At 34.8% G+C, this 24,771-nt stretch overlaps 1 protein-coding gene and 1 pseudogene across 1 annotated transcript; one reads left to right on the forward strand and one right to left on the reverse strand.

Annotated features, from left to right (window-relative positions):
• The first annotated feature begins 4,627 nt into the window (after positions 1–4,627).
• Positions 4,628–5,755, forward strand: LOC142635758 (F-box protein CPR1-like). The gene has a single exon (XM_075809858.1). It carries the CDS (start codon positions 4,628–4,630, stop codon positions 5,753–5,755), a length of 1,128 nt encoding a protein of 375 aa, XP_075665973.1.
• A 2,592-nt stretch (positions 5,756–8,347) lies between these two features.
• Positions 8,348–19,494, reverse strand: LOC142637419 (G-type lectin S-receptor-like serine/threonine-protein kinase At1g11410; annotated as a pseudogene).
• Positions 19,495–24,771: the final 5,277 nt, after the last annotated feature.

A 24,771-nucleotide genomic window follows, 5' to 3' on the forward strand; every position in this document is an offset into this window, starting at 1 on the left:
AGTGGGCTGGCAATGTTGTGGAGGGAGGGTACGGATGTGAAGTTTAAGAGCTGTTCCAATTCGCACATTGATGTCGAGATACACGATTGTTCTGCATCGTTTTCTTGGCGTGCCACCGGTTTTTATGGGCAACCTGATACAGCCAAACGATTTATTTCTTGGCAACTGTTGGAAATTCTGAAAGAGCAAAGTCAATTGCCGTGGGTGGTGTTTAGGGATTTTAATGAAATTTCCCGGTCTGATGAAAAGCTTGGTGGTCCGGAGAGGGATGCTGATCAAATGAAGAATTTTAGAGAGTGCTTGAGCAAAATGTGGCCTGCATGATTTGGGTTTTGTGGGGCAGAGATTTACTTGGTGCAATGGAAGGGCAGGGGATCAAAGAACAAAACTCTGACTGGATAGGATGGTGGCCAGTGAGAGCTGGATTGATAAATTCCCTGAGGCAAGAGTGCATCATTCTTCTATGTCTATCTTTGATCATTTTCTACTAACATTGTTTCTACATCAGAATCTTCCTCACAAACCGGCAAGAAAGCGATTTTTCTTTGAGGAGATGTGGACTAGGGAGCCAGGGTGCAGAGAGGTTATTGAGGAAGCGTGGGAGCCTCTGCGATGTGATCCGGAGATTAAAATAACGGACCGGTTGAAATGCTGTCAAGACCAACTCTAAAGGTGGAATTGGAAGGTCTTTGGTAATGTGAGTAACATTTTGAAGTAGAAGAGAAATCAGCTCCAACACCTGGAAGCCATTGATGGTATTATTGACAAAGCTGAGGATATCAAGTGTCTGAAGAAGGAAATCAATGAGGTACTAATAAGGGAGGAAATTATGTGGAAGCAGAGGTCTGGAGCATCGTGGCTGAAGTGGGGCGACCGAAATACAAATTTTTTTCATGCCTCAGCTAGTCAAAGGAGAAGGAAAAACAGCATTGAGGGGTTGCAAAACCAGAATGGGGTATGGACAGAGGATCAAGAAGGCATTGACACCATAATCTTAGAATGCTCTGCCAAAATATTTAAGACGGACAACCTTCCCAATGATGGCGCAAGCTTGGATGCTATATCTCCTAGGGTTACCGCAGATATGAACAAAGAACTCTTGGCTGAATTTAAGGCAGAGGAGGTGTGGAAAGGCTTGAAACAGATGCATCCTACAAAGGCCCCAAGCCCCGACGGTATGTCACCTATCTTCTTTCATCAGTATTGGGATATTGTTGGGCCTGATGTTATTAGGTGTGTGTTGGAAGTCTTAAATTCTGCTGTGCTGCCTTGTGAACTTAATGAAACCTATATATGTCTTATTCTGAAAGTTGCTTCCCCCCAGAAAATGACTAAGTTTAGGCCTGTAAGTTTATGTAATGTGGTGTATAAAACTATCTCCAAAGTCTTGGCAAATAGGCTAAAGCAGATCCTGAGGGAGGTGATAGATGAATCTCAAAGTGCTTTTGTGCCGGGTAGATCAATAACAGATAATGTGCTTATGGCATTCGAAACAATGCATTGTATTGATCAGAGAAGAAAAGGCAAGGAAGCGTTAATTGCAGTGAAACTTGACATGAGTAAGGCCTATGATAGGGTTGAATGGTCGTACCTTGAAGCTGTAATGAGGAGAATGGGGTTCCATGAGAAGTGGATTGCACTAATGATGATGTGTGTTAGAACGGTGACATATTCAGTGTTAATCAACGGGGAGCCAAAAGGGAAAATTTTCCCATCGAGAGGTTTGAGGCAAGGCGATCCAATTTCGCCATATTTATTCCTACTGTGTGTGGAGGGGCTGTCGGCAATGCTGAAAAAAGAGGAGAAAGATGGGCATATCAAAGGGGTGGCAGTGAGTAGAAAGGCACCAAGTATCTCACACTTGTTATTTGTGGATGATAGCATCATTTTTTGTAGAGCCTCGGTGACGGAGTGTGGTTGGGTGCTGAAGGTATTGGAGGATTATGAGCGCGATTCGGGGCAAAAGCTTAATAAGGAAAAACCCTCCTTATATTTTAGCAAGAATACAGATAGGGAGGTGCAGGACCACATTAAGCAAGTGTTCGGGGCGGAGATTGTTAGGCATCATGAAAAGTACCTTGGGCTGCCTCTACTAGTAGGTAGGGGGAAAAGGAAAGCTTTTAACTGGATTAAAGACCAAGTGGGATGAAAAATCGTTGGGTGGAAAGGCAAATTGTTGTCCAGTGCAGGCCGTGAAGTCCTTATCAAAGCCGTAGCACAAGCCACTCCCACATACACAATGAGTGTGTTCAAGCTGCCTGAGTCACTATGTAAGGACCTAAACTCGTTGATGGGGAATTTTTGGTGGGGGCAGAAGGAGAAGGAGAGGAAAATGGCTTGGCTTTCTTGGGAGAAATTATGTACGACAAAGGCTGAGGGGGGCTTGGGTTTTAGGGATCTTAAGGCCTTTAACTTAGCCCTCTAAGCTAAACAAGGATGGAGAATCTTGAAAAATCCAAATTCTTTGGTGCATAGAGTGTACAAGGCAAAATACTTTGCAAAGGCTTCCTTCCTACATGCTCAGTTGGGTCGAAGACCCTCCTATGCTTGGCGGAGCATAATGGCAGCAAAAGAAATTATTGTAAAGGGATCTCGGTGGAATATTGGGAATGGACAACAGGTAAATATCTGGGATGATAAGTGGATCCCAAGACCAGAATCATTCAAAGTATTTAGCCCAAGGCAGCCCCATCAAGAAGCAATGCTCGTCTCGGATTCGATTGATGCTGATAGAAGATGCTGGGATATTGCTAAAGTTCGGCGCTCTTTTCTCCCTCATGAAGCAGAAGTTGTGTTGGGAATCTTGTAAGCTCTCGTTTGCCTGAAGATTCTCTCATATGGGCATGGACCAAATACGGAATGTTTATAGTAAAGAGTGCTTATGTGGTTGCGCAAAAATGGTTGAAAGAAAGGAACTCCCGACTCGCCATTGGTGGTAGCTCAGATAGTTCAAAGATGAGGTCCATCTGGAAGGTAATTTGGCAGCTGAGTTGTCCAAATAAAATAAAGCATTTTATGTGGAGAGCTTGCAAAAATATCCTCCCCACAAAGAATCGGCTTATGTGTAGGGGTGTAGGGTGTGAAGATCAATGTGCTCTGTGTGGTCAAAGCGAGACTTCGAGCCATGTCCTATGGGGCTGCCAGTTTGCAAAAGCTGTTTGGAGTGGAACTAAAATTATACTCCCATGGCTGCATGACCCACAGGGCGAGTTCATCGACGTTGTATGGGAGATAATGGAGTCCCACCCGAAGGTTGATTGGATTAAATTCGCTGTGACTGCATGGAGCTTATGGAGTAATAGAAACTTGGTTTCTCATGAGGGGAAATGTAAAAACAAAGAGGACTTGATTAGGTTTGTGGCTGACTATGTAGAAGAAATTAAGCAGGAGGAACAACCACAGTTGAGGCCCCCTTCAAAGACCATTCGTCCATGGTCCCCTCCTAGGCAAGACTGGTTTAAAATTAACACAAATGGTGCTGTTTTCAGTGAGTTTGGAAGCTGCGGCTGTGGTGTGGTTATAAGGAATGAAGATGGTCTAATTATGGGAGCAATGAGTAAAAAATGGGAGCTGCCACTGGGTGCATTAGAGAGTGAAGCTAAAGCGGTAGAAGAGGGGGTTCGGCTTGCTTGGGATCTCGGCCTTAGACGAATTATCATTGAGAGTGATTCTCAGATAGTGGTTAACTCAATTCGGGACCATCACTTAGCATCGTGTAGCATCCAAAAAGTCATAGAGGGCTTAATTGTGGATCTTCGATGTTTTGAAGAGTGGAATGTTTCTCATATTTGCAGAAGGTCAAACTCTGCAGCTCACATTATGGCAAGGCATGCCAAATTTGTAATAGATAGGGTCATAGGGGTGGAGGATACCCCACCTATAATTGCTGCACAAGTGCAGCATGATGGTCTCTGTATGTCCTCTTTTTCGTTTTAATTGAAATCTTCAGTTGAGAATCAAAAAAAAAAAAAAAAATGACCCACTAGACCATATATTGCATAAAGAAGGCCTGAGTATATATATAAACCAGAAAAACAGAATAATTGTACTAAAATGTGTGAATAGTGTCATAAAACTTATTTTTAATGAAAAAGTTATTAAAGAGTGAAGTTTGTAGGTTCTGTGAACAGTGTGGGTGCACTGTTTATGAGAGAAAAGTCAACAACTGCGGCTTAAAAAAAAAAAAAAAACTGAAACGCGAAACTCAGTAAACGCAGATGCAATCTTCCGAATCCAAACATATACTTAATTTCATTATAAAAGCTTCTAATCAAACTAGATAAATAGATTCTAATCTCATTGGAATCTATAAACTTTTAATTAGATCTTTAATCTCATTTAAAAATTCTAATTAAAAAAAAATCACGCACTTTTAATCATACAACAATTCTAATCTACTTAGCCGTAAACGATTCAGGACCAGGAGTTTTATTTTAACTAAAAACCTTCAATCTCGCCTCATAGTTAGATAACAATTAACAAATGTCCTCGACTTTTAAGGACTTTAACCATTACTCACCTAGATTAACAATCCTAATCACATTAGAATTCAATTTTCAATGTGGAAAAAAATTTATATATAAAAAGCGAAATCGGCCTTGGCCAGGTTACCCCAATCCTCTCCGCGATGTCTAATCTTCCGCTTGATGTGATCGCTGAGATACTCTCTCGATTACCAGTGAAATTTCTCTCACGCTATCTCTGCGTTTCCAAGCAATGGTACGCTCTAATCCACAGTCATGCTTTCATCAACCTCCACCTCCGTCGCTCCATTGAGTCCAACACAGATCGCACCCTCATCCTTCACCAACAACACGCCACCGTTCCCTTTGATTACTTCTCCGTCCACTTCCCAAACGACGATCAGTTCGGCAAGCCCATGAAAATTCACCACCCACCACTCCTACGCTGTGTAAACATGTCCACCCAACAAATCCACGGTTTGGTTTTCATGCATAGTAATACGGGCGAACTCGCTATCTGGAATCCACTGATACGTAGGTACAGGAAGTTGCCCACGTTAGCAAAAACTTTTCCTAATACTATGATCGCTTTAGGATTCGGCTACGATACTCGTAACGACGATTATAAGGTGTTGAGGGTCGTACAATTTTTAAATAGAGAGTTTGATGTTAAGATGTATAGTCTTAAATCAAAGTCGTGGAAAAATATTAAAGAGCAATGGCCCAAAAAGGAGTGGACAATATCTTCCAAGTCAGTGTCGGTGAATGGAGCTTTGCATTGGTTAGTAGCTGAGAATAAGCAGGGTCCGGTGATGATTCTTGCTTTCGATCTTGCCAATGAGAAATTCCGGGACTTTGCAACGCCACGCCAACCACCCACCTATGGGGTGGAGGGGTTTTTGGAAGCGTATTTGGAAGGGTTTTTGGAAGCGTGTTTGGAAGTATTGAATGGAAAACTATGTTTTATGGTGAATCTTGATAAGAAGGAGAATGATGTTTGGTTGATGGAAGAATATGGGGAAGGGAGTTCTTGGACTCGGGTTTATAAAATTGAGTATGACGGAGTGTTTAAGAATGTCAAGTGTTTCAATCCTCTGATGTTTTCCAAGAATGGCAAGAAGATTCTTTTGGAGAAGTGCTATTGGGGTCGTACTTTTCTTATTTGGTTTGACACAGAAATTAAAAAACACAGGAAGGTTAAGATTCGGAAGCTTCCCTATGTGTTTCAGACGGCAATTTGTACCGGGAGTCTTCTTCTGCTTGATGGTGATAAAGTGATTAGTCGATATTGAAGAACAATAATGTAATTGATCGATATAGAAAGAACGACAGGTAAAACAAATGAATTCCTTTTTGTTGCCTTAATTGTCTGTCTTAGTATTGGTGTCTATCATTTTTGGTTGCATAAATCTTTCAAAGACCAGACTAGAATTCAGAGTATTAGTAAAGTGGTGGTTGTGAATGATAGGGGACAACTCTGTGAAGTTTCGTGTAGGACTTGACATCAGAGTGACATGCATTTTATTGTAGATTTTATTTGCTCCTCTTTTATAATATAAATCTTTGATCATGCAATTTTTTGGGATAATTTTTTTACTTATAAAAAAATTTCATGCATTGCTAACATGTGTTAGTCTTAGTCCTTGTCTATGCCAGGAATGAAAGTACATTAGAGGGTCTTAATCTGTTGGTGAAAGGAGTGATTGAATGATTCATAAATGAAAAGTAAGAAGGATAAAGTGGTGATTGTGGACTTTACTATATATTTCAAAAGTAATACATACTGTTCTTTGATTTTGAGTTGGTTTTGTTAAATAGTCGAGTATGATAATTTCTACCTACATAAAAGAATAGTTGGATTATTCGTGCATTCTAGAATATTTAGCTGTTTCTTCATCTTGCCAATGTTATGAAACTTATGCACTTAATAGTCCCAGTATTGTTGCATATCTAATATGACATTGACTGTAATTTTTGGTGGACGAATATAGTTGGTTGGTTGTCTTTCTCTCTGACTAGGTCTTATATGGCTAGATGCTTAGTGCATCTACTATGACATATTAGTTGTTGTGGTGTTATTAAGCATCCATAAGGGCTCATGACTGCGTGCATATGAGAGTTTTCAAATTTTAATGCTGACATTTTTTTCTTGAAATTATTAAGGGTGTAAATACTAATTATAGTTAGGAAATAACTTTTAGGCCATCATCTTTTTGGAAATGAATTTGTAGAATATTTGGCTGCTTTCTCATCATGCCAATGTTGTTAATTCCTTTTTAAAAAAGAAAAAGATTAGGCCTTAGGGTGTTTTCCTTATTCATCATAAGGTGATTCTGAGGTCCTTAACTTCATAAATCTTTTCAAAAACTGATTAGTGTAGAAATGCTAGTAAGTAAAATTATAAGTAAAGCCTCGGGACTAAGGAATGGATTTGCTCTTTTCTTATTTGCATATAATTCTGGACATTCTTTTGACTTTTGAGATATGTGGTGAACCTTTTACTCTTTGTTTTTACAGGGCCTGCAAACCTGCTTGGTGGCTTTGTTTTCATGGTATACGTCCTCATTGTCCTTTTTTTTCTTCACCATTTCAAAAGAAAGGAGAGGGGCAGGGGAGGGAGCATTTCAGTGACTATCTATCCATTTCATTTGTGGAAATTACTGACAAACTTGACTAGGATGATACTTTTCTGGGGAAAGCATGTCTTTTGTTTGGTAATCAATTTTATCTGAAAGGTTGTTTCTATTCTTCCTATGGAGTACAGTGTACAGATTTCTCTCCTGTTGGAACCTTTATTTCTAATTTTAGAATGTAATGCACCTAGTAAACTAATCCAATTTTTTAAGTTATAGAAGATTTGAGTAGAATTAAAGGATGGAGAACTTTCCAGTTGTTGGGACTCATTTCTACCTACATATAAGAGAAGCTGGATTATTCATGTCTTCTAGAATATTTATCTGTTTTTTCATCATGCCAATGTTGTTATGAAACTTATGCACTTAATTCTTAATAGTGACATTCATTTTCTCACCCAACAGGCATAGAAATCATTTGATTTGCTAAAATTGTAGTGTTACTAAGAACTACTTTCACATGAATTGTACAAGTTAACAACTAGTAAAATTGAACAAGAGAATCGACCTTTAGAAAAGAATAAGATATCCAACATCATGAATCCGTGAATTGAGGCTTACACTCTACCTTACATCAAATTAAAGTCTAAATCAAAACAATTAATTTGTACTTAAGCCCACATATATAAGTGACCGCAAAAGTAGAATTGTGCCTTTTAAGCAAAAGGACAAAATTATTAGAACTCTTTTGACCTATTTCTCTCACACTTTACCATGCTATATACAAAGATGATCTACCCTCGAGTTATATATTGTTGTTCTAACTTTTTTGCTAATCTTGTTTAGGTGTTCTTTTTATGTTACATATTAGCCATACAAGAGGCAGAGCATGTCAATAGACTTTGCACAATTCAAAAGACGATTATTCCATTTTGATTATACAACCTTGAAATCCAAATTAAAATTTAATTTTATATAATGCAATTAGAGTTCCTTTTCAAAATCCGGTTAGATTTCGCAAACTTTTTTCTTCTTTGGACATCTTGTTTGGAAAACCAATGAAGTTATCCACACAAAACATGTACATTTAATTCTTGGTATATTATTATTATTATTATTATTATTATTATTATTTTTTGTGTGGTATCATAAAGTTACTTTTTTTTGCAATAATGTACATTATATGATTATGCATATTAGGTTTCTACAAGAAAATAATAGTGTAGTCTGTAGAGTAGAATCCGAGGAAGTCAATCTTATGTTGCAATGGCATATTAGTACATTTCTCAAGACTCAAAGTAGTCTGGTGCTTTAGCGACCATCAATTTCAGAAATTGTTATTTCATTAACAGAATTAGTTGCTTCACTATTTAATCTGTCATTATAATTGTAAGTACTCTTTCAAAATAAATGCAGATTGTTTTGGAGAAGGAAGAGTCGTGTCATTACTCAACATGAAAACAATTGTCGACATGGTTGGCCGATTTGTTGCATGTCCTTGCACGCACAAAAGCCCAATTTGAATGCATCTTAAAACTTCATTAGCAGGGTATGTCTCACCTAGTGATGGATCGACAATTTCCATTGCTTTGCCTTCTCTCTATAGGTCCTAAATCTGCTGACAACGAATTCATCATATTAGGCTAAATAATATAAACCGAATTTTGTAGTCATTGTTTGCACATGTACTTACATGTTCAATCAAATTTGAGGGAGGACCATTAGGATGATAAGTATTGTTCTTTTTACCAATAATTATCTCTAGTAGCAAAACCCCAAAGCTATATACATCAGACTTTATTGAAAAAAGTTCTTGCATTGCATACTCTAGTGACATGTAACTACTGTGTAAAACAATGAAAAAGAATCCATTGAGCCTTGCTTGTTATTTAACAAAAAAATGTTCAAAGATGTTCCTTTGGGCACGATCAAGGCATATTACCTTAGAAGTAACATAAGATAATAAATAATTTTAAAGATATTCTAGATATTTTTCTTAGAGGCCTGCAATTTGTACTCATTCTAGATATGAAAAAGGTAGTCCAGTAACTAGGCAGAAACTATAAATATATCTTTGTGTTATGGCAAACTTACTATGTTCCAACGATGCAATTTGTATTTGCTTCAATTTGGTCACCTCCAATGATTCTAGCCATTCCCAAAATCTGAAAATTTTGGATTCAAAGTATTGTCGAGTAGAATATTGTTGGCCTTTAAATCTCTATGGATAATTCTTAATCTTGAGTCTTGATGAAGATATAAGATTCCTCGAGCAATTCCACAAATAATTTCAAATCGCTTTCCCCAGTCTAGACATGACCTTTTTGTTTCATCTAAATGTAGAAATGAGAACTTGGATTAGATTGCATTTGTGCTTCCTTGGCTACGTATATAATCTCACTAGTAGGAAGAGATATATTTGTAATTGGAGGACCATTTTCTGGTCATGATTAGCGAATTTTATGTGAAAAGAAGACATACCAAAAATAAAAGAGTCTAAGCTTTTATTTGGCAAGTACTCATAGACTAACATCTTCTCTTCCCCTTGAATGCAGCAACCTAAAATTCTCACAAGGTTCCTATGTTGGAGTTTAGTGATTAGTGCAACTTCATTTTTGAACTGTTCTATTCCTTGCCCTAAATATTTTGATATTCTTTTCACTGCTATTTCCATCCCATTTTGCAGCAAACCCTGAAATTAAAGTTCAGATTTCATTTTGTCATATTGCACAATTGTTGAGAGAAATTCAATTTAGTGAATTATTTGGGTGAGCCTAATTTCACCTAACAAATTCGTGTTCCATGAATAACCCTAAACATTCAGGATGGCATTTCTAATCCATTTACACACTTGAAATAAGATTAAGCAATATTTGGTACTTGTTCAAGGAGACTACCTTATAAACTAAGCTAAAACCACCTCTGCCAAGCTTGTTATTAACTGAGAAGTTATCTATGGTTGCAATAATGGTTCTTAGATCAAACACTGGAAAGTTTGAATTTCTTTTAGTTCCGTCAAGGTCGCTTTTACTTGGAGAGTCTTCAAAGTATGGTAAATGGGAAACAATGCTTTGACTCTTCCCTGTCATAAAATAAGTAACAAATAATGTTGATTACCATATTTCTTCAAGGACAAAGTTTGGCTCCCAACATTGTTTGAGGACTTAGGCTTCAACCTCTAATAAAAAAATGACATATGTCCTTGAATTCACATAACTCACTCAGTTGGTTGAAATAAGTGAGTTATGTGCATTGCACATGATAAGAACATATGTCATGTTTCAATTGGGTCTGAAGATTAAGACTGCAAATATGTTTGGGGCCAAACTTTTTCCTTTCTCCATTCATGAATTCCCACATAAAATCCCCCATCTAATGAAACTGAGCAAATACACTCAAAGAAAAGAATGAAACAGAGGAAAATAAGAGGAAGAATTTAAGTTTATAATTTTCAGTTTCTCATTGATAGGAAATCCCACTTGGTTGCCTTTTTTTTTTTACCTATAATAATCTAAAATGCACTTTTCTTACAGGTAAGTGCTTTTGGGTAATGAAAGTTCCTTGAGCCTACCAATGAGGCTGGATATAATAATAGGACATTCATCAAGTTTTTACTTGAAAATGGTGAAGTAATATTCATGCGGCCTGATAATTGACATTTTGAAGATGTTTTGATCCCCCAATTTTGCCATAGGGTGGTCTATTATACGGCAAGTTCTACGTTTGCAAAAATATCAAGTGTTCTAAAAGATGTGCAGTGGCCTTGGAAACCCACCAGATCAGAAGATCTACTATACGTGCTTATTTCCATGTATTAAAACTAACTAAAACTACTCAATGCTCTGGATTCCAACAAAATCTAGAAAATTCACATGCAATTCAACCTGAAATGAAATAAGGACACAGTTGAATTGTGGAAACTGGTGTAAGTTTAAAGCAGCCATTCTAAGCATTCCTTCATATTTTGATTGGCAGTGAAGGGCAAGTTGCAGTTCAGCGCTTGAGTGAAATAAGAAAAAAGAAGGCCTTAATGAAGTGGTGGAAACTGGTGTAATCTAAAGTATCTATTTCACAAGTAGTCCTTCATATTTTTGCTGGCTGTGAAAGACAAGTTACCTACATAAGAAAGGCTTCTAAAATGGTGATCAAGTGCTCTTTTAGTGTTCTTTCACTTGAATTTGGTATCAGATCCTGCATTCATGCATGCATGGTAGATAAGGGAATCTGCAGATGGAATAAGCTAATGCATTAGGGAATGCATAAGTTTGAATCTAGCATTTTCAAAATTACCTTGGTTGCTACATTATACTATTTCCTCAGGTGCAGTACATTTGGTTCCCAATTAAATTAATAAACATGGTTACATTAACTAATAAAACACTAACACTTTTATCTTTTCCAAGGATAATTAAATTCAATTCAGCTATGTGTTTGAATTTAATTGGCAAACTTAATGTACAGTATGAGTATCTAAGTTTTCTCCCAAAAGTTTACCAAAAAAAAAAAAAAAAATTTGAAAAAAAAATCATCCAAATTTTAAATTTATAGCTGGTTCTTGTCAAAATGTGAAGAATTCAATCCAAATTTGGAACTTATATAATCACTTAAGGGTGTCTTTCTCTGTTATTAAGGATGTCTTTCAAAGGGGTTTGTAGCTTTATCTGTCTTACTTTTGATTTGCATTGATTGTATATATTGTTCTGTTTTTGCAATGCAAAATGCTCATTCATAAATAGATTTTTTTATTCAAAAAAATAAAGAAAAAGAAAGATAAAGCACATGTTTTGGTCTTTTTTGTTAACTATTCATTGTAGTAAACTGTATGAAAGACATTTTCCTTAACGTTTTTTTTAAATTTTTTGTAAAATACATTTTCCTTAACTTTTACTCTTTTGCTTAAAAACATATGGATCCACAAGTACATTTTCCTAGGCACACCAACGGCTCTCTCTCTCTCTCTCAATGCTCATTCCACTACATTATCTCCCAACCCAAGTATTCATCCCAGAAATTGGAGGAACTCTTATCACATTAATGAAATGGAAATAAAATATCAATTTTATTCATCTTGATAAATGATGAATTTTAAAAATACCATGTTCCAACCCACATGCTAACAAAAATACACTAGTAACATTTTAGTTCCTTCTTTTATAAACTCCTATACTAGAAAAAATATACAATGTTCCATTCCATTTTTATAAATATCCCCAAATATAACGTGAGAGTTGCCTTGAGAGCATTTCTTCACCAGCCTAATAAAGAAATAGATGAAAACAAAGCTATTTTATACAGAAAAGAGAGTAGAGTTGCTCACCTTTTTTCTTCCTCATTACCAACCAATACACAATAGAGACCACAAAAAGAAACATTACAGCAACAGAAACTCCCATAATTGCCAACATCCTCCTTTTCTGATGAAGACCATTTTTCTTAGCACATTGAGCTAACGCCAAACAAAAAACAAGACAAAAAAATATATTATTTATAATGATGTCATAAATTTGAGAAGGTATATTGGACATATATAGTTATTGATGCAGTTTTACAGGGAAAAAAGAGTAGGGAAGAAACAATGGGTTGAAGGAGAACGTCTGATTCTCTTTTGGAGGCCGAAACTCTCCTTATCAAAAGAAAAGGGGAAAAAAGCGCAAACCTGCTTTCACAACAACATCAGATGGAACAAGTGTTACAGATCTTTTAATATTAGGAATAAGCAAATCTTAAGCAATTCCGATTTGTCCACATGTTACTTATAGGTTTGGAATAAAGAGATAGCAATTGTGAGCATTTTGTTTTTGTTTTTGTTTCTGTTTTTTTTTTTTTTTTTTTGAATGGTTTGACAAAACACAAGAAGTTCAAAATTTGGGTACTCACAAAGTATTACTAAGTGTTAGAAAAGTTGAAACATGGTTAACTTATAATATGAAGTTATAGTAAAAAATGATTAGGAAGAAGTAAAAGGAGGATAAGAGAAAGAGAAAACATAAGGGATTAATGAGGTTCAATCTTATTAGTACCCTACATTCATAGGCAAAACCCCTAAATGATTATATCTTTACTATTGAGCACTATGTATTACAATAAATCCATTAAACGTTATATATATATATATATATACACACACAAAACTAACCCCAAGGTTAGAAATTATATTACAATTTTGATAAGAAATCTTAATAAAATTTGGACCAAGATAATGTTAGGTTTTAGGTTGGCATATTCCATGACAATGCAATCTTGATCGAGTCTACAATGATTATCATATTTCCAACATTAAGAGTCCAAGATGCGGTTCAATGAAAGAGAAATTGAAAATTTTGACTGCCCTTTGATTGAAGATATGTTTTCGACATTCTTTTGATCATAGCTCGATTAATTGAAAGCAAATCCTCGACACTTCCTCAGCAACAACTTGATTGATCAAGAGTCGGAAAAACATAATCTAATGTGTATTAAATAAGTTAGTTGTTGCCTAAGAGTTTGTAACTTACATGCAAATATATAAAAATGGGTTATTAAGCACGACTTATTCAAAGGTTTAGAGAGGCTATGCTGCACTTGATAGAGAGAAAATCTAAACTGATTTTCCACCAACCCCTGAGTTCAAAAGACTATATCTACACAAGTTTGTTGTTTGGTGATCAAGAAAGCTTAAATAAGCCACAAAACCACTCGCAATGAGCTGAAATCTTCAAGATGGTCATGGAGTTGGTCAGTTGGATTGATCGTGATCAATGACATGGTTCATGAATGGTGTTCAGTCTAGAGGTGTTGGTGTTGATTGTGGTGCACATCAGTAAGTTATCTACTGAGTTGTAAAACATTTGTTTTAGATTATAAAACGTTTACTCTATTAGTGAATTCCTCTGTTGAGGTTAAGGATAACCCCATCGTGGTTTTTCCTATGGAGTGTTCTCTACTTCTCCATTGGTTTTTCACTTTGCCTCCATATTGTTATGTTATTTACTTTATTATTAGTTTTATTATTGCTATACATATGGTGATATGTTGGTTTGTGGTGATTAACTTGTAATAATTTTGATTACATAATTGCGGCTTAACTTGTTTAATCTGCTGCATAATAATCAAATGGTTCGAAACATTTCGTTCCAGATTATATAATTAATGGACTTGGGTTTTGACTAGGATAATATAAAGGGATTAAGTTTAGACTATATCTCTAACATCCGAAAAAGCAAAAGGTGGGAACTTAAAAACAACTTGAGTTTGGAAGGAAAGTGTGATCGGACAAGGAAAAATAGGATGGAGCTCAAATTATAGACTCTCTTGATTACCTAGATACCATTTGGGTGCATGGTGATCAAAGCTTGTCACTGCAAAGAATAGTGTAATTCATACATGTAAAGTCTATTGATAAGATGTGTGGTCCAAGAAACTCGGCCTGGTACAATTTACTGATTAGAAATGTTGCCAAAAGTGGCAAAGACTTGTGACTAGAAGGAAAGCTGTTAAAGGCTATAAAGGTATAGCTTTGCTACTATGTTAGGAAATGTCTAAAGACATAAAATTTTTAAAATGATATCAAACTAGATAATTAATCAAACTATAAAATGAATTTATTTCAAATGCAGAAAATCATTTACCTACCATATGACCCTAGAACATTAAGATTAGTATTATAGTGAAGATTGCATGATGAATTGGCTGGAATTATGATTCCTAATATAATTTGGACTAGAGTAATATAATAGACTTAGGATTGGGATTTAACCGTCTAGCGCGAATAACATAACTTACAATTTGGGTTGTATCGATGGATTCTTCATTGCTTGTTAGTTGGAGACAAAAAGGTAACATCTATATTCTATTGACTAAGATTTAGTAAAGCAGAGTAAAACTACTCCATAGGACAAAATTTTTATCACTAGCATTAGGCATTAGTGCTGGGGCAGGTAACTGTAAGCACATTTGGGAAATTCAAAAACATTATATGAAGTTAAAAAGACCAATAGATGAAGTTTTGTAAAAGAATAAACAGTACCTAGTACAGCTGCATCCACACGTATGTATAAATCTTGTCCTGCATCAGAATATGCCGTGTCCACCAAGTTCCCATGCCATGTCAAGCATCCATTCCCTCCCTCATTCTCATCTGCACTCGTGTAAGCTGTACATGAACAATTCCTCAAACACTTCTGCTTACACTCCTTCAAACTCAAACTCATGTCCACCCGTGCCAACTTCACAAACCCTTCTCCACTATTGCATGTGGACACTCCTTGCTTCCTCACACAACCACCTGACCCATCTTTGAAGTACCAATCACCTTGTGCCTTAGGTTCAAACCCGGGTAAGCACATGCACTCAAACTTGTCTGCACTGTTCAAGTCACAGTAACCATTTGAGCCACAATACTGATACTTATCACATGATTCTTTTGGGGCAGACCAGAATTGGATCCATCTATGCTTGCGCCATGTGGATCGCTCAAGTACTCCTGATTCATCGACCACCATTCTTGACAAAACTTTGGGGTCAGTTGTACAGTACATAACGAAGATTTCATTTTGATTATTCACATAACTAACATTGAAGATGTAATCAGGTGACATTTTGGGCACACCACTCAGTGTTTGGCCTGTCCAAGATCCGGCACGCCATAATGGAGCCTGACCCATGTATAAGATAAACTGTGGGTACCCATTTGGAACAATCCGATATGTACAGCCTGCAGGTTCAGCCCAAGTTTCATAAAAGGAAGCAGAGTATTGGTGGGATAATCAAAGCTTTGCGATATGACCCTTCGGTTGTGTTGTTGAACCAAACCAAAATTTCCAACATCTAAGCAGTGGTGGAGCCAGGAATTTAGGTCAGGGGGGGCAAGATTAAAAGACAAGATTGGAAGTAAAAAATTAATCTAAAAAAATTAATCAATATTAATAACAAAATAAGTAAACAACTATATAATAATGTAATTGTCATATAGAATCTAACATAAAATGTAAACTTTAATTTATTTTTTCACACCTAGCTTATTTTACTCAATTGCCCTCGACGATTTTTCATATTTTGAAACCGCTGCATAATTTCTTCACACTCAATAGTCTTGAATATATCTTTCTCAATATATGTGACTAAGCAATCATTCATCCACTGATCTCCTATTCGATTGCGTAATCGAATTTTTAATTATGTTCATTGCTGAAAAAGCTCTTTCAACAGTAGCTGTTGCAACTGGTAAGATCAATGCCAAAGTCACTAATGAGTAAACCAATGGATATGAAACATTCTTTTTCATTTCTACCATCTTTTCAGCAAGCTGTCCAATTCCTTTAAGTGCTGAAAACTCTTCAGAGGACCGCATGTCATGGATGTATGTCTCAAGTTGGTTATCTAAGAAAGAAACTTGAACTGTTGAAAAATCACTTGGATAAAACTGAGCAAGCCGAATTAATTTCTCCTTGTTGAATGCTGAAAATAAGTTATCTGGGTTCAAACATGCAACACAAAGTAATAATTCAGAATTTTCAAAACGACTATTGAGTTCCTGAAGTTGCATATCTATAACAGTATAAAAAAGCTCCACTTGATAATGATGTGAATTTTTCATGTTTTGAGCTTTTCGTCGTGGCCGAGGTTGATAAAAATCATCCATATCAGGAACATCAATATTATTTTTTGCACAAAATGCAGAAACCTCCTCTAGCAAAGAGTTCCACCCATCATCTCTCATGACCTGTAAACGTTGCTTTGAAATGTCAACCAACTTCATAGCATTCACAATATCTTGATCTTTTCGTTGTAATGCCTGTGACAACTCATTACTTATGCCAAGCACACCTTTCATCAAATGTAAATCAAACACGAATTCAAATGTTTGGAGTAAACCAATTAAGATATTTGCTTCTGCTCTCTGATCAGAATCTAAACCATCTTCTATAATAGTTTCAATCACATCAATTACAGAAGAAAACATGTGAATAATATTAACAAGTGCACCATAATGAGAACTCCAACGTGTATCTGCAGGTCTTTTTAGACTCATTTCTTGATTCAAGCCACGACCAGTTGAAATTTCATTATTTTTTAGTGCTTCTATAACTTCAGCATTACGTTTTTCACGAAGAATATCATGACGTTTGCATGATGCTCCAACAATATTGAATACCTTTGCAACCAAGTTAAAAAAGGTTGCAATCTGGATGTGATTTTTTGCTACTGCAACTAATGTTAGTTGAAGCTGATGTGCAAAGCAATGGACATAATAGGCAGAAGGATTATCTTTCAAAATAAGAGTTTTTAGTCCATTTAACTCACCTCGCATGTTGCTTGCCCCGTCGTAGCCTTGTCCCCACAATCTACTAATGCTTAAGCTATGTTTATTAAATACCTCCTCAATTGCACTCTTTAGTGTCACTGCTGATGTATTATTAACATGTGTAATGCCTAAAAAGCGCTCATTCACATGTCCCAGTTTGTCCACATAGCGCAAAGCAATCGCCATTTGTTCTTTAGTAGACATATCACGTGATTCATCAACTATAATAGCAAATAATGAGTCTCCAATATCTTTAATAATAGCATTTATTGTCTCAACGGCTGCAACATTTGCTATTTCTTTTTGGATATCAGGAGAGGTCATTTGATGATTTTCAGGAGCATTTTCGAGGACTGCCTTATCAATTTCTTCATTGTGATTTGCAAGAAACCGTAATAATTCAAGAAAATTTCCTTGATTATTGGAGTCTTTAGATTCATCATGGCCACGAAATGCTAATCCTTGCCGTAGTAGAAAACAAATACAATCCACTGATGCATTCAAACGAGTTCGATATTCCCTTTTCTCGACATCCGATTGCTTGTTTATAATCGTTTGAATACTTTGTCTCGGTTTAACAAAGCTTCACATTTTCTTTGAGCTATATTATGTGCGTTGTGGTCCCCAACGTGATTACGTAATTTCTCCTTCTTTTTCCAATTTCGAATCCTTCGGTAACAAATGAGTCTCCCCCTCCTTGATCACCGATCGGGTCGAAATAGATAACAAAATAGACAATATGCAGCATCTTTCGTAATGCTATATTCCAACCAACTAGGATAGTCTTTGAACCACACTGGATTAAATCGACGCTTTGTTTTGCCAAATTGACTTTGTGGAAAATCATGATCAACTGGTTGACAAGGTTTATTTTGTAGATAATGCCTTCTAATTTGATCTCTTTCATTAGGATGATAGTTACAAATTTTTATTCTTAAACCAGGATCCGTGGGAAGATTTGCAACATCCACTTCGATACGAGTTCGTTTAGGATTTGATCCGGACTCATTATTATGATCAAGATTCTCCATAATCTCAATTAACTACAAATATATATGTCATATCATTAAAATAAAGAAAAAAAAATTACAATCTATGATTAAGAATAATCAAATGAGGAGATCATTATAAATACAAATAGTTTAAACATATAATTTGAATTATAAATTTATGGTTAAGAATAGTCAAATTAAGAGATCCATCTAAATATAAACAGTTTAAACATATAATTTGATTCTTTAAAAAAAAAATAATAATAAATCAAAGCAAAAGTATTAAGAGTATGCATACCTATAAATATTTGAATGTAACTTAAAAACCCAACTTGAATGCTTTTAAAAACTGCACAGCAACTCTGAGATCCAAAGAAAGAAATTGGATTGAAAAGAAATTTTTTCGTTGTGATGGGAGGCGTGCCTTGTTTGCATTATATATACTTTTTTTTTTTCAGAGTTCTACTGACTTCTAATCCGGGTAGGTGTAGCAAAGTTGTTATAGAGATCATTAGAATTGTACTACTTCTAGGGGTAGAAGTCTACTACTACTAGGAAAGCAGGAAAGGTTTTATCACTTCTGTCAAAAAAAAAAAAAAAAAAAAAAAAAAAAGAGGAACTCAATTAAGTCACGTTACTTTTCCTTTCTAGCTTTTTTTTTTTTTTTTTTTTTTTGGTAGGGGGGGGGGCAAATATGGTATTTCCTAGTAAAAAAAAATTGAAATTTCAGGGGGCACCTGCCCTCCCTCCCTCCGCCCCTGCATCTAAGAGTTGAGCCATAGAGATAGAATAGTTTGTGGATGAGACTGAAGCAATATTGGTAGACCAAATAGAAAGGTTTGGTTTTGGGTGTGGAGGACAAGGTTTCCCTGACCGTTAATGGATAAGACTCCGGAGGTATCATTGAGGGGATTGTCTCTATTTGCAACGCACACAATGGTTTGTTCCGTAATTTGGTTACACCAAATTCCAACATAGCGGCGGGTGGAATTGCCCGGATTGAAAAACCCAAGTGCAAAGGTTTTTTGGTTTGAGACTAGCATTTGACCGTCCTTGATGGGTTGGTTTGGTGTAATGGTGTCAAGCGAATTGCAAATTGGGAAAACAAGGGAGAGAAGTAGTGGTAACGTTAGTGTATTCAATGACGGTTTTGCAAGATTCATGGTTTTTCCAACGAAGATCATAGGCTTGTGAATGCGAGTAACTTCAATTTATTAGTTAAAGATTATTTAGCCCTTAGAGCAGGGGCCCCATTAGCTTTAGTTGAGAGTTCAATGAAAAGCCGGCAAAAAGGGGGAAAAATAGATATAATTTTTTTCAATAAGATTTTAAAAACTCTGAGTGCCTGGCCTTAAATCTTTTTTTTTTTTTTAAATCCAATTAAAATAAGTTTGAATATGACTTTTTTAACAATTACAATTAATTTATACTTTAAACTAAATGTGTGAATAGAGTGGCTAAATTTAGATGTGTTTTTAATTTTTTAAGTGGGGACTGGAAGCATAGACTAGTAAGTCAGTCGGTGATTAGCAAACTTAATACCACAATTAAATAATTAGACAATGGGTGATATAAAAAAAAAATAAAAATAAAAATAGACAAGGGGCTTGGGACATTAAGAGTAATTGAGTGATTGAAGACCAAAAAAAAAAAAAAAAATTGTTGACACGATAAAATTTTTTTTTTTTTTGGAGAAATTTTCAACCTATAAAGCTATGATTTTCAATTATGTTATGTTGGCTTAAATTCCGTTTCAAATTTGATTGTATTTCATCAAACATGTTCATGTATGTTTGTGGGATTCAATGTAATGGGTTTGTATGTGAAACTGGTGAAGAACTGTGAAAAACAGAACATCTTGCAACTTGCTCGCAACTAGCTCGTGAGTGGACAATCCACAAAAGGTCACGTGAGAAGCACATGTTAAAAACTGAAGAGTCAAGTGCCAGAAGGCATCTCGCAACTCATCTCACGGCTCAGCCAACTCGCGAGATGCACTACTAGCCTATTTTGTGTGCTTTCCTCATTTCTTTACACACTATATAAAAGCCCACATTACCCACGAAATTTTAAGGATAATTTCATAGAGAAAATCCTATAAATCCATTTGAGAGTTAGAGATTGCACACCCATAGTCTTCTACATTTGAGATTTTAAGGAAATAGAGAGGAATGAGTGTTCCCTCTTACCAATTCCATTCCCTCCTACTTAAACTCCTAAACAAGGGAATAGACTTTCCATTCCCTCCATTAAAACTCCCAAACAAGGGAAGGGAAGAATATTCTAAAATTATTCTTTTCATTCCTTTCCATTCCATTCTATTTTCTCCTCCCAAATGAGGCCTAGTTTCCTCTACTCCTACTATAATTCCATACCCTTTGAAAGGTTTTTAACTAAAACACATACCTCACTCAATCTGAATGTTGTGAGTTGTTTTGGTGCTTATGGGAAACATTAAATAAAGTCATTCTACAATGGATGCAATTGGAGCTATCTGCGGAATGTGGAGAATTAGTGAAGACATGACTTGGTGAAGTCCGTTGGGAGTTGGAACTTGGAGGGTTCAAGTTCTTTGGGTAGATTAGGCTTGGATTATCTTTTTGATATCTTTGTACTCCAATTTTATTCACCAGTGGATCATTTTGGCTTAAAGAGCCGCGAAGAGGATTTTTTGCCAAGCACTTCAGTTTTCCTCTTCAATAACACATCATCGTGTTATCTGTGTTTGCATCTCTCTTCTCTTATTTTTTGTGCTTTTACTTCTCATTATTAATTATATATCTCCATGCACTAGGTAGTAATCCCGGTTAATTGAATTTTGTTTACTCTTGTTTCCGCACATAATTGAGCAAATTAAAGCAATTAGGTCGTATTTTTTAAAATTAGAGGTCAAAACAAGCTTTAGTAGTTTTACTATTGAGCTTTCACAACCTATAGCATTCACTCCTAATAATAGCTCTTTATTATCAGACTCAAACAACAATTGGTTTTTTCTATAGGCGAGAGAATTGAACCTTTGATCTCTTATTCAACCATTAGAAGCTTTACTAGTTGAGTTAACTAGAACTCACCAATAAAAATTTTCTAAATACAATTACAAAGACTAATAGTTGTCAAAGTTGAGGTGAATTGTTAAATAAAAGAATTGTAAAGAGTAGCCATAACTTAATAAATAAAAATAATCTAAGCAATAATAATTAAAGTTTACTTAACAAAAAGAATTAATATGTTTGTTGTTGTTGTTGTTGTTTTTATTTTTTTATTTTTTTATTTTTTTATATCTAAGATAAAAATTCTACTTTAGCCTAATATAAGTGTATATGTTTGTAAAGCTCCCTCTTAGAGACATGAAATTCAGCCATTGCATCTCCACCCTACAAGAGCTTGTACTTGTAGAGTGACTATTACACCAATGGTGCACAATAGAATTGTATTTAGAATTAATAGATTATTTTCAAACTTAATCTTAGCAACCATAGTTAGTATGTTCATTATATTAAGAAACAATATACCAAGTGAACTTATAGTTCACCTTTTATTTTCTTGCTAGTACTATGGAAAAATTTGTAATATAAAGACCATATATAGTTTGGTATGTGCATTTAAACAATAATTTTCAGGTTTAAAATATTTTTTTAGAAATACGTGTGGGTAAAAAAGTGTGTAAAAATACGCGTAATGTTGTTTAAAAACTTAAAATTGTTGTTTAAAAACATGTACCAAACACCTCCAAATTATTTCTATCGATTAGTTTCTTAGAAAAGAAAAACGTTTCGTTGATCAATGGTTACGTGGAGTGTGAGGCACATAATAGCGTTCGGATCTAAACTCAGCTGGGAGCTAGGAAAACTGTGTTCAAAAGTTCTGAAATCCGAGTATTACACAAAGTTTCTTTCTAAATAATTTGGAGAAAATCTTTCAAACTCTCTTTATTTTTATTTATTAAATATAAATTTTGACAAATTAACAACTAGATTATTATTTTTATTATATCCTCTATACTTACAAAATTTTAAGAAGATCAAAGATCAACAACTAAATTATCAATTAAATGTTTAAATTTCAAGTTTTTGTAGTATTTTCTTTTGAGGAAAGTTTTTTGTAGACTTAAATTATATATATAAAATATGTTTATAGATCGTATAATAATTAACACCTTATTTGAACAAAATTTGACATGCATGTAAAGAATATTATAGTTTTAAAAACTAGACTGAATCGGCCGATTGAACTGGGATCTAGGTACCAATCCAATCTAGTAAAAACTCTTAAAACCGGTCAAAAACTGGCCAAAATTGGTCAACAAGTGGTAAAAACTGAGAACTAGGTGCAAAAAAGGTTCATTGACCATACTTGTTTTCAAAACCATGAAAAATATAAAGAATGTGCAATCTGATAATTATATTTTCAAAATATATAATCATGTTAATTTTTAGTGGGAGTTTGACGGATTTTTCTCTAAATTAGTTTGAAGGTAAACTTTATCCAAAAAATTTTTATGATAGCATCTTGTTTGTTATTGTTAGAAAATTCTACCGGATATAAGGTTTAGAAGGGTATGCAACAAGTGCTCTAAAGATACATGTTAAAGATTAATAAATACTCAATTATGAATTTAATATGTATTTTTTGAAGAAGAAATTATACTTGTTAATGATTTATTGGTTTATACATACAAATTCATTATGTTAGTATTTTTTTTTTAAATATTTGTTTACATATTAAGTTTTTTACTTTATTTTTTGAAACATGTATAAAAATATTAGTGGATTTTGTTAATGGATGTCTTAAAGATAGTGGTTAAGATGAATTTGATGCTTTATTAAATAAAATATTTCATACAGTTTTCAAAAAATAAAGTCAAGCTATATACATATAACTAATAAAGAAAATACAACTGTAAATACCTAATTTTGTACTTGTTAATAAATTTGGATCCCCAGCCCCTAAGCCCTTAGGAATGACCAAAGACCTCTAAAAAGCCACTAAATTCCTATTTTTAGCTTATAAATACTGACTTTATGTCTCAAATCAAAAGGGTAGCTAGAGAGAGTTTTTTTTAAACCCTAGTTCATCTCTTCTAAACATCCACACAAAACTGAGCATGTTTTTCAATCATCAAAAAACCTTTATTTAGTTAGTTCTAAGGCAGAAACTAATGTTCTAATTTGATTTCTCAAAACTTTTTTTTTTTTCAATTAAACTTTGTTCTTAAGTTGTGATTCCTAAAAACTATTGTGTTCTTTAATTCCTTCTTTTTTTTTAATTTTTTTTATTTATCAATTTAATCTTTGTGTTTTAGGCACTATGGGGTTGGTTAAACAAACTCCAAACTTATAATCTTAAGTAAAGTGAGTATTCTTCTCATGAACTAGAGAAGAATTTTTATCTCAGGTAAAAAAAGTTTTTAAAAAATTGGGTACTAGACAAAGAAGTAACATACACATCATAATATTAGGCGTTTATCTATTTTTAGCTAACATAACATTAGAGGCTTCCAAAATAGTAATCAACTTGGAGTTTTGTGGGATAATACTATGTATTACATCTAGAGTGAAGCTTCAGTCCACCACGGCCAGTGATGTTTATTCCTCCAGTCAGTGCTGTTGGATCTTTTTACTGATGTTCAGGTTGGCTTGAGAGTTTGGACCTTAGTCTTCATCTTGTTTTGGGTATAGATGTCCTAAAGCTGTTGGCTTGTTGGATGACATAGGAATATAGAAAGGACTATTTCGGAATTGAAACAGTTGTTTTTTAAATCTTTGTATGAGTGGATGCTAGCTTTAGGATCTTTTCCTTTTCCAATCTCTTAGGTTTGTTTGATCATTTTACTCTTATTTTATTTTATTGATAAACGTCTGATCATTGTGCTCTTAAGACTTTGAGTTGATATACCCATTGTACGCTCCCAATGTATTAGCCTATACTTTCTTTAATTAATAAAAGTATATAGCCTCCAGCTCGGGCAGTATGAAAAAGGTTCAAAAATGCATTCTTAAGTATCACATCCCCACACCATGGATAATGCCAAAACATATTACAATCCCATTACCAACTTCAAAAGTAAGAAACTTTGAAAAAGTTTCCACACATTTCTAATAATTTTTCAATGGCACCCTTGAGATCCACCCACCCCATCCAGTTCCATATTTTGAAGCTATCATTGTGTGCCATAGAGCTTTATTTCCAGTTGCATAATGCCAAAGTCATTTTCCAAATAAAGCCTGATTGAAATGTGCTAAGCTTCTAATTCTCAATCAGCCAAGTTGTATTGATTCACACATTATCTTTCGATTTACCAAATGAAATTTAAAAGCATAATCTAAATCGCCCCAGAGAAAATTCCTTCGTAATTTTTCTAGGAAATATGACATGCTATGAAGCAGGGAGAGGAAATATGTTGTTAAGCTAAAGAGTACTCTTGATCAAATTGATTCTTCCTTAGTTTGATAAATAAAGTT

This window comes from Castanea sativa, chromosome 5 (genome assembly GCF_040712315.1).
Source record: "Castanea sativa cultivar Marrone di Chiusa Pesio chromosome 5, ASM4071231v1".
Lineage (NCBI taxonomy): Eukaryota > Viridiplantae > Streptophyta > Magnoliopsida > Fagales > Fagaceae > Castanea > Castanea sativa.

Coding starts and splice junctions, on each gene's coding strand:
- LOC142635758 (XM_075809858.1), top strand. CDS start 4,628: ATGTCTAATCTTCCGCTTGATGTGATCGCTGAGATACTCTCTCGATTA.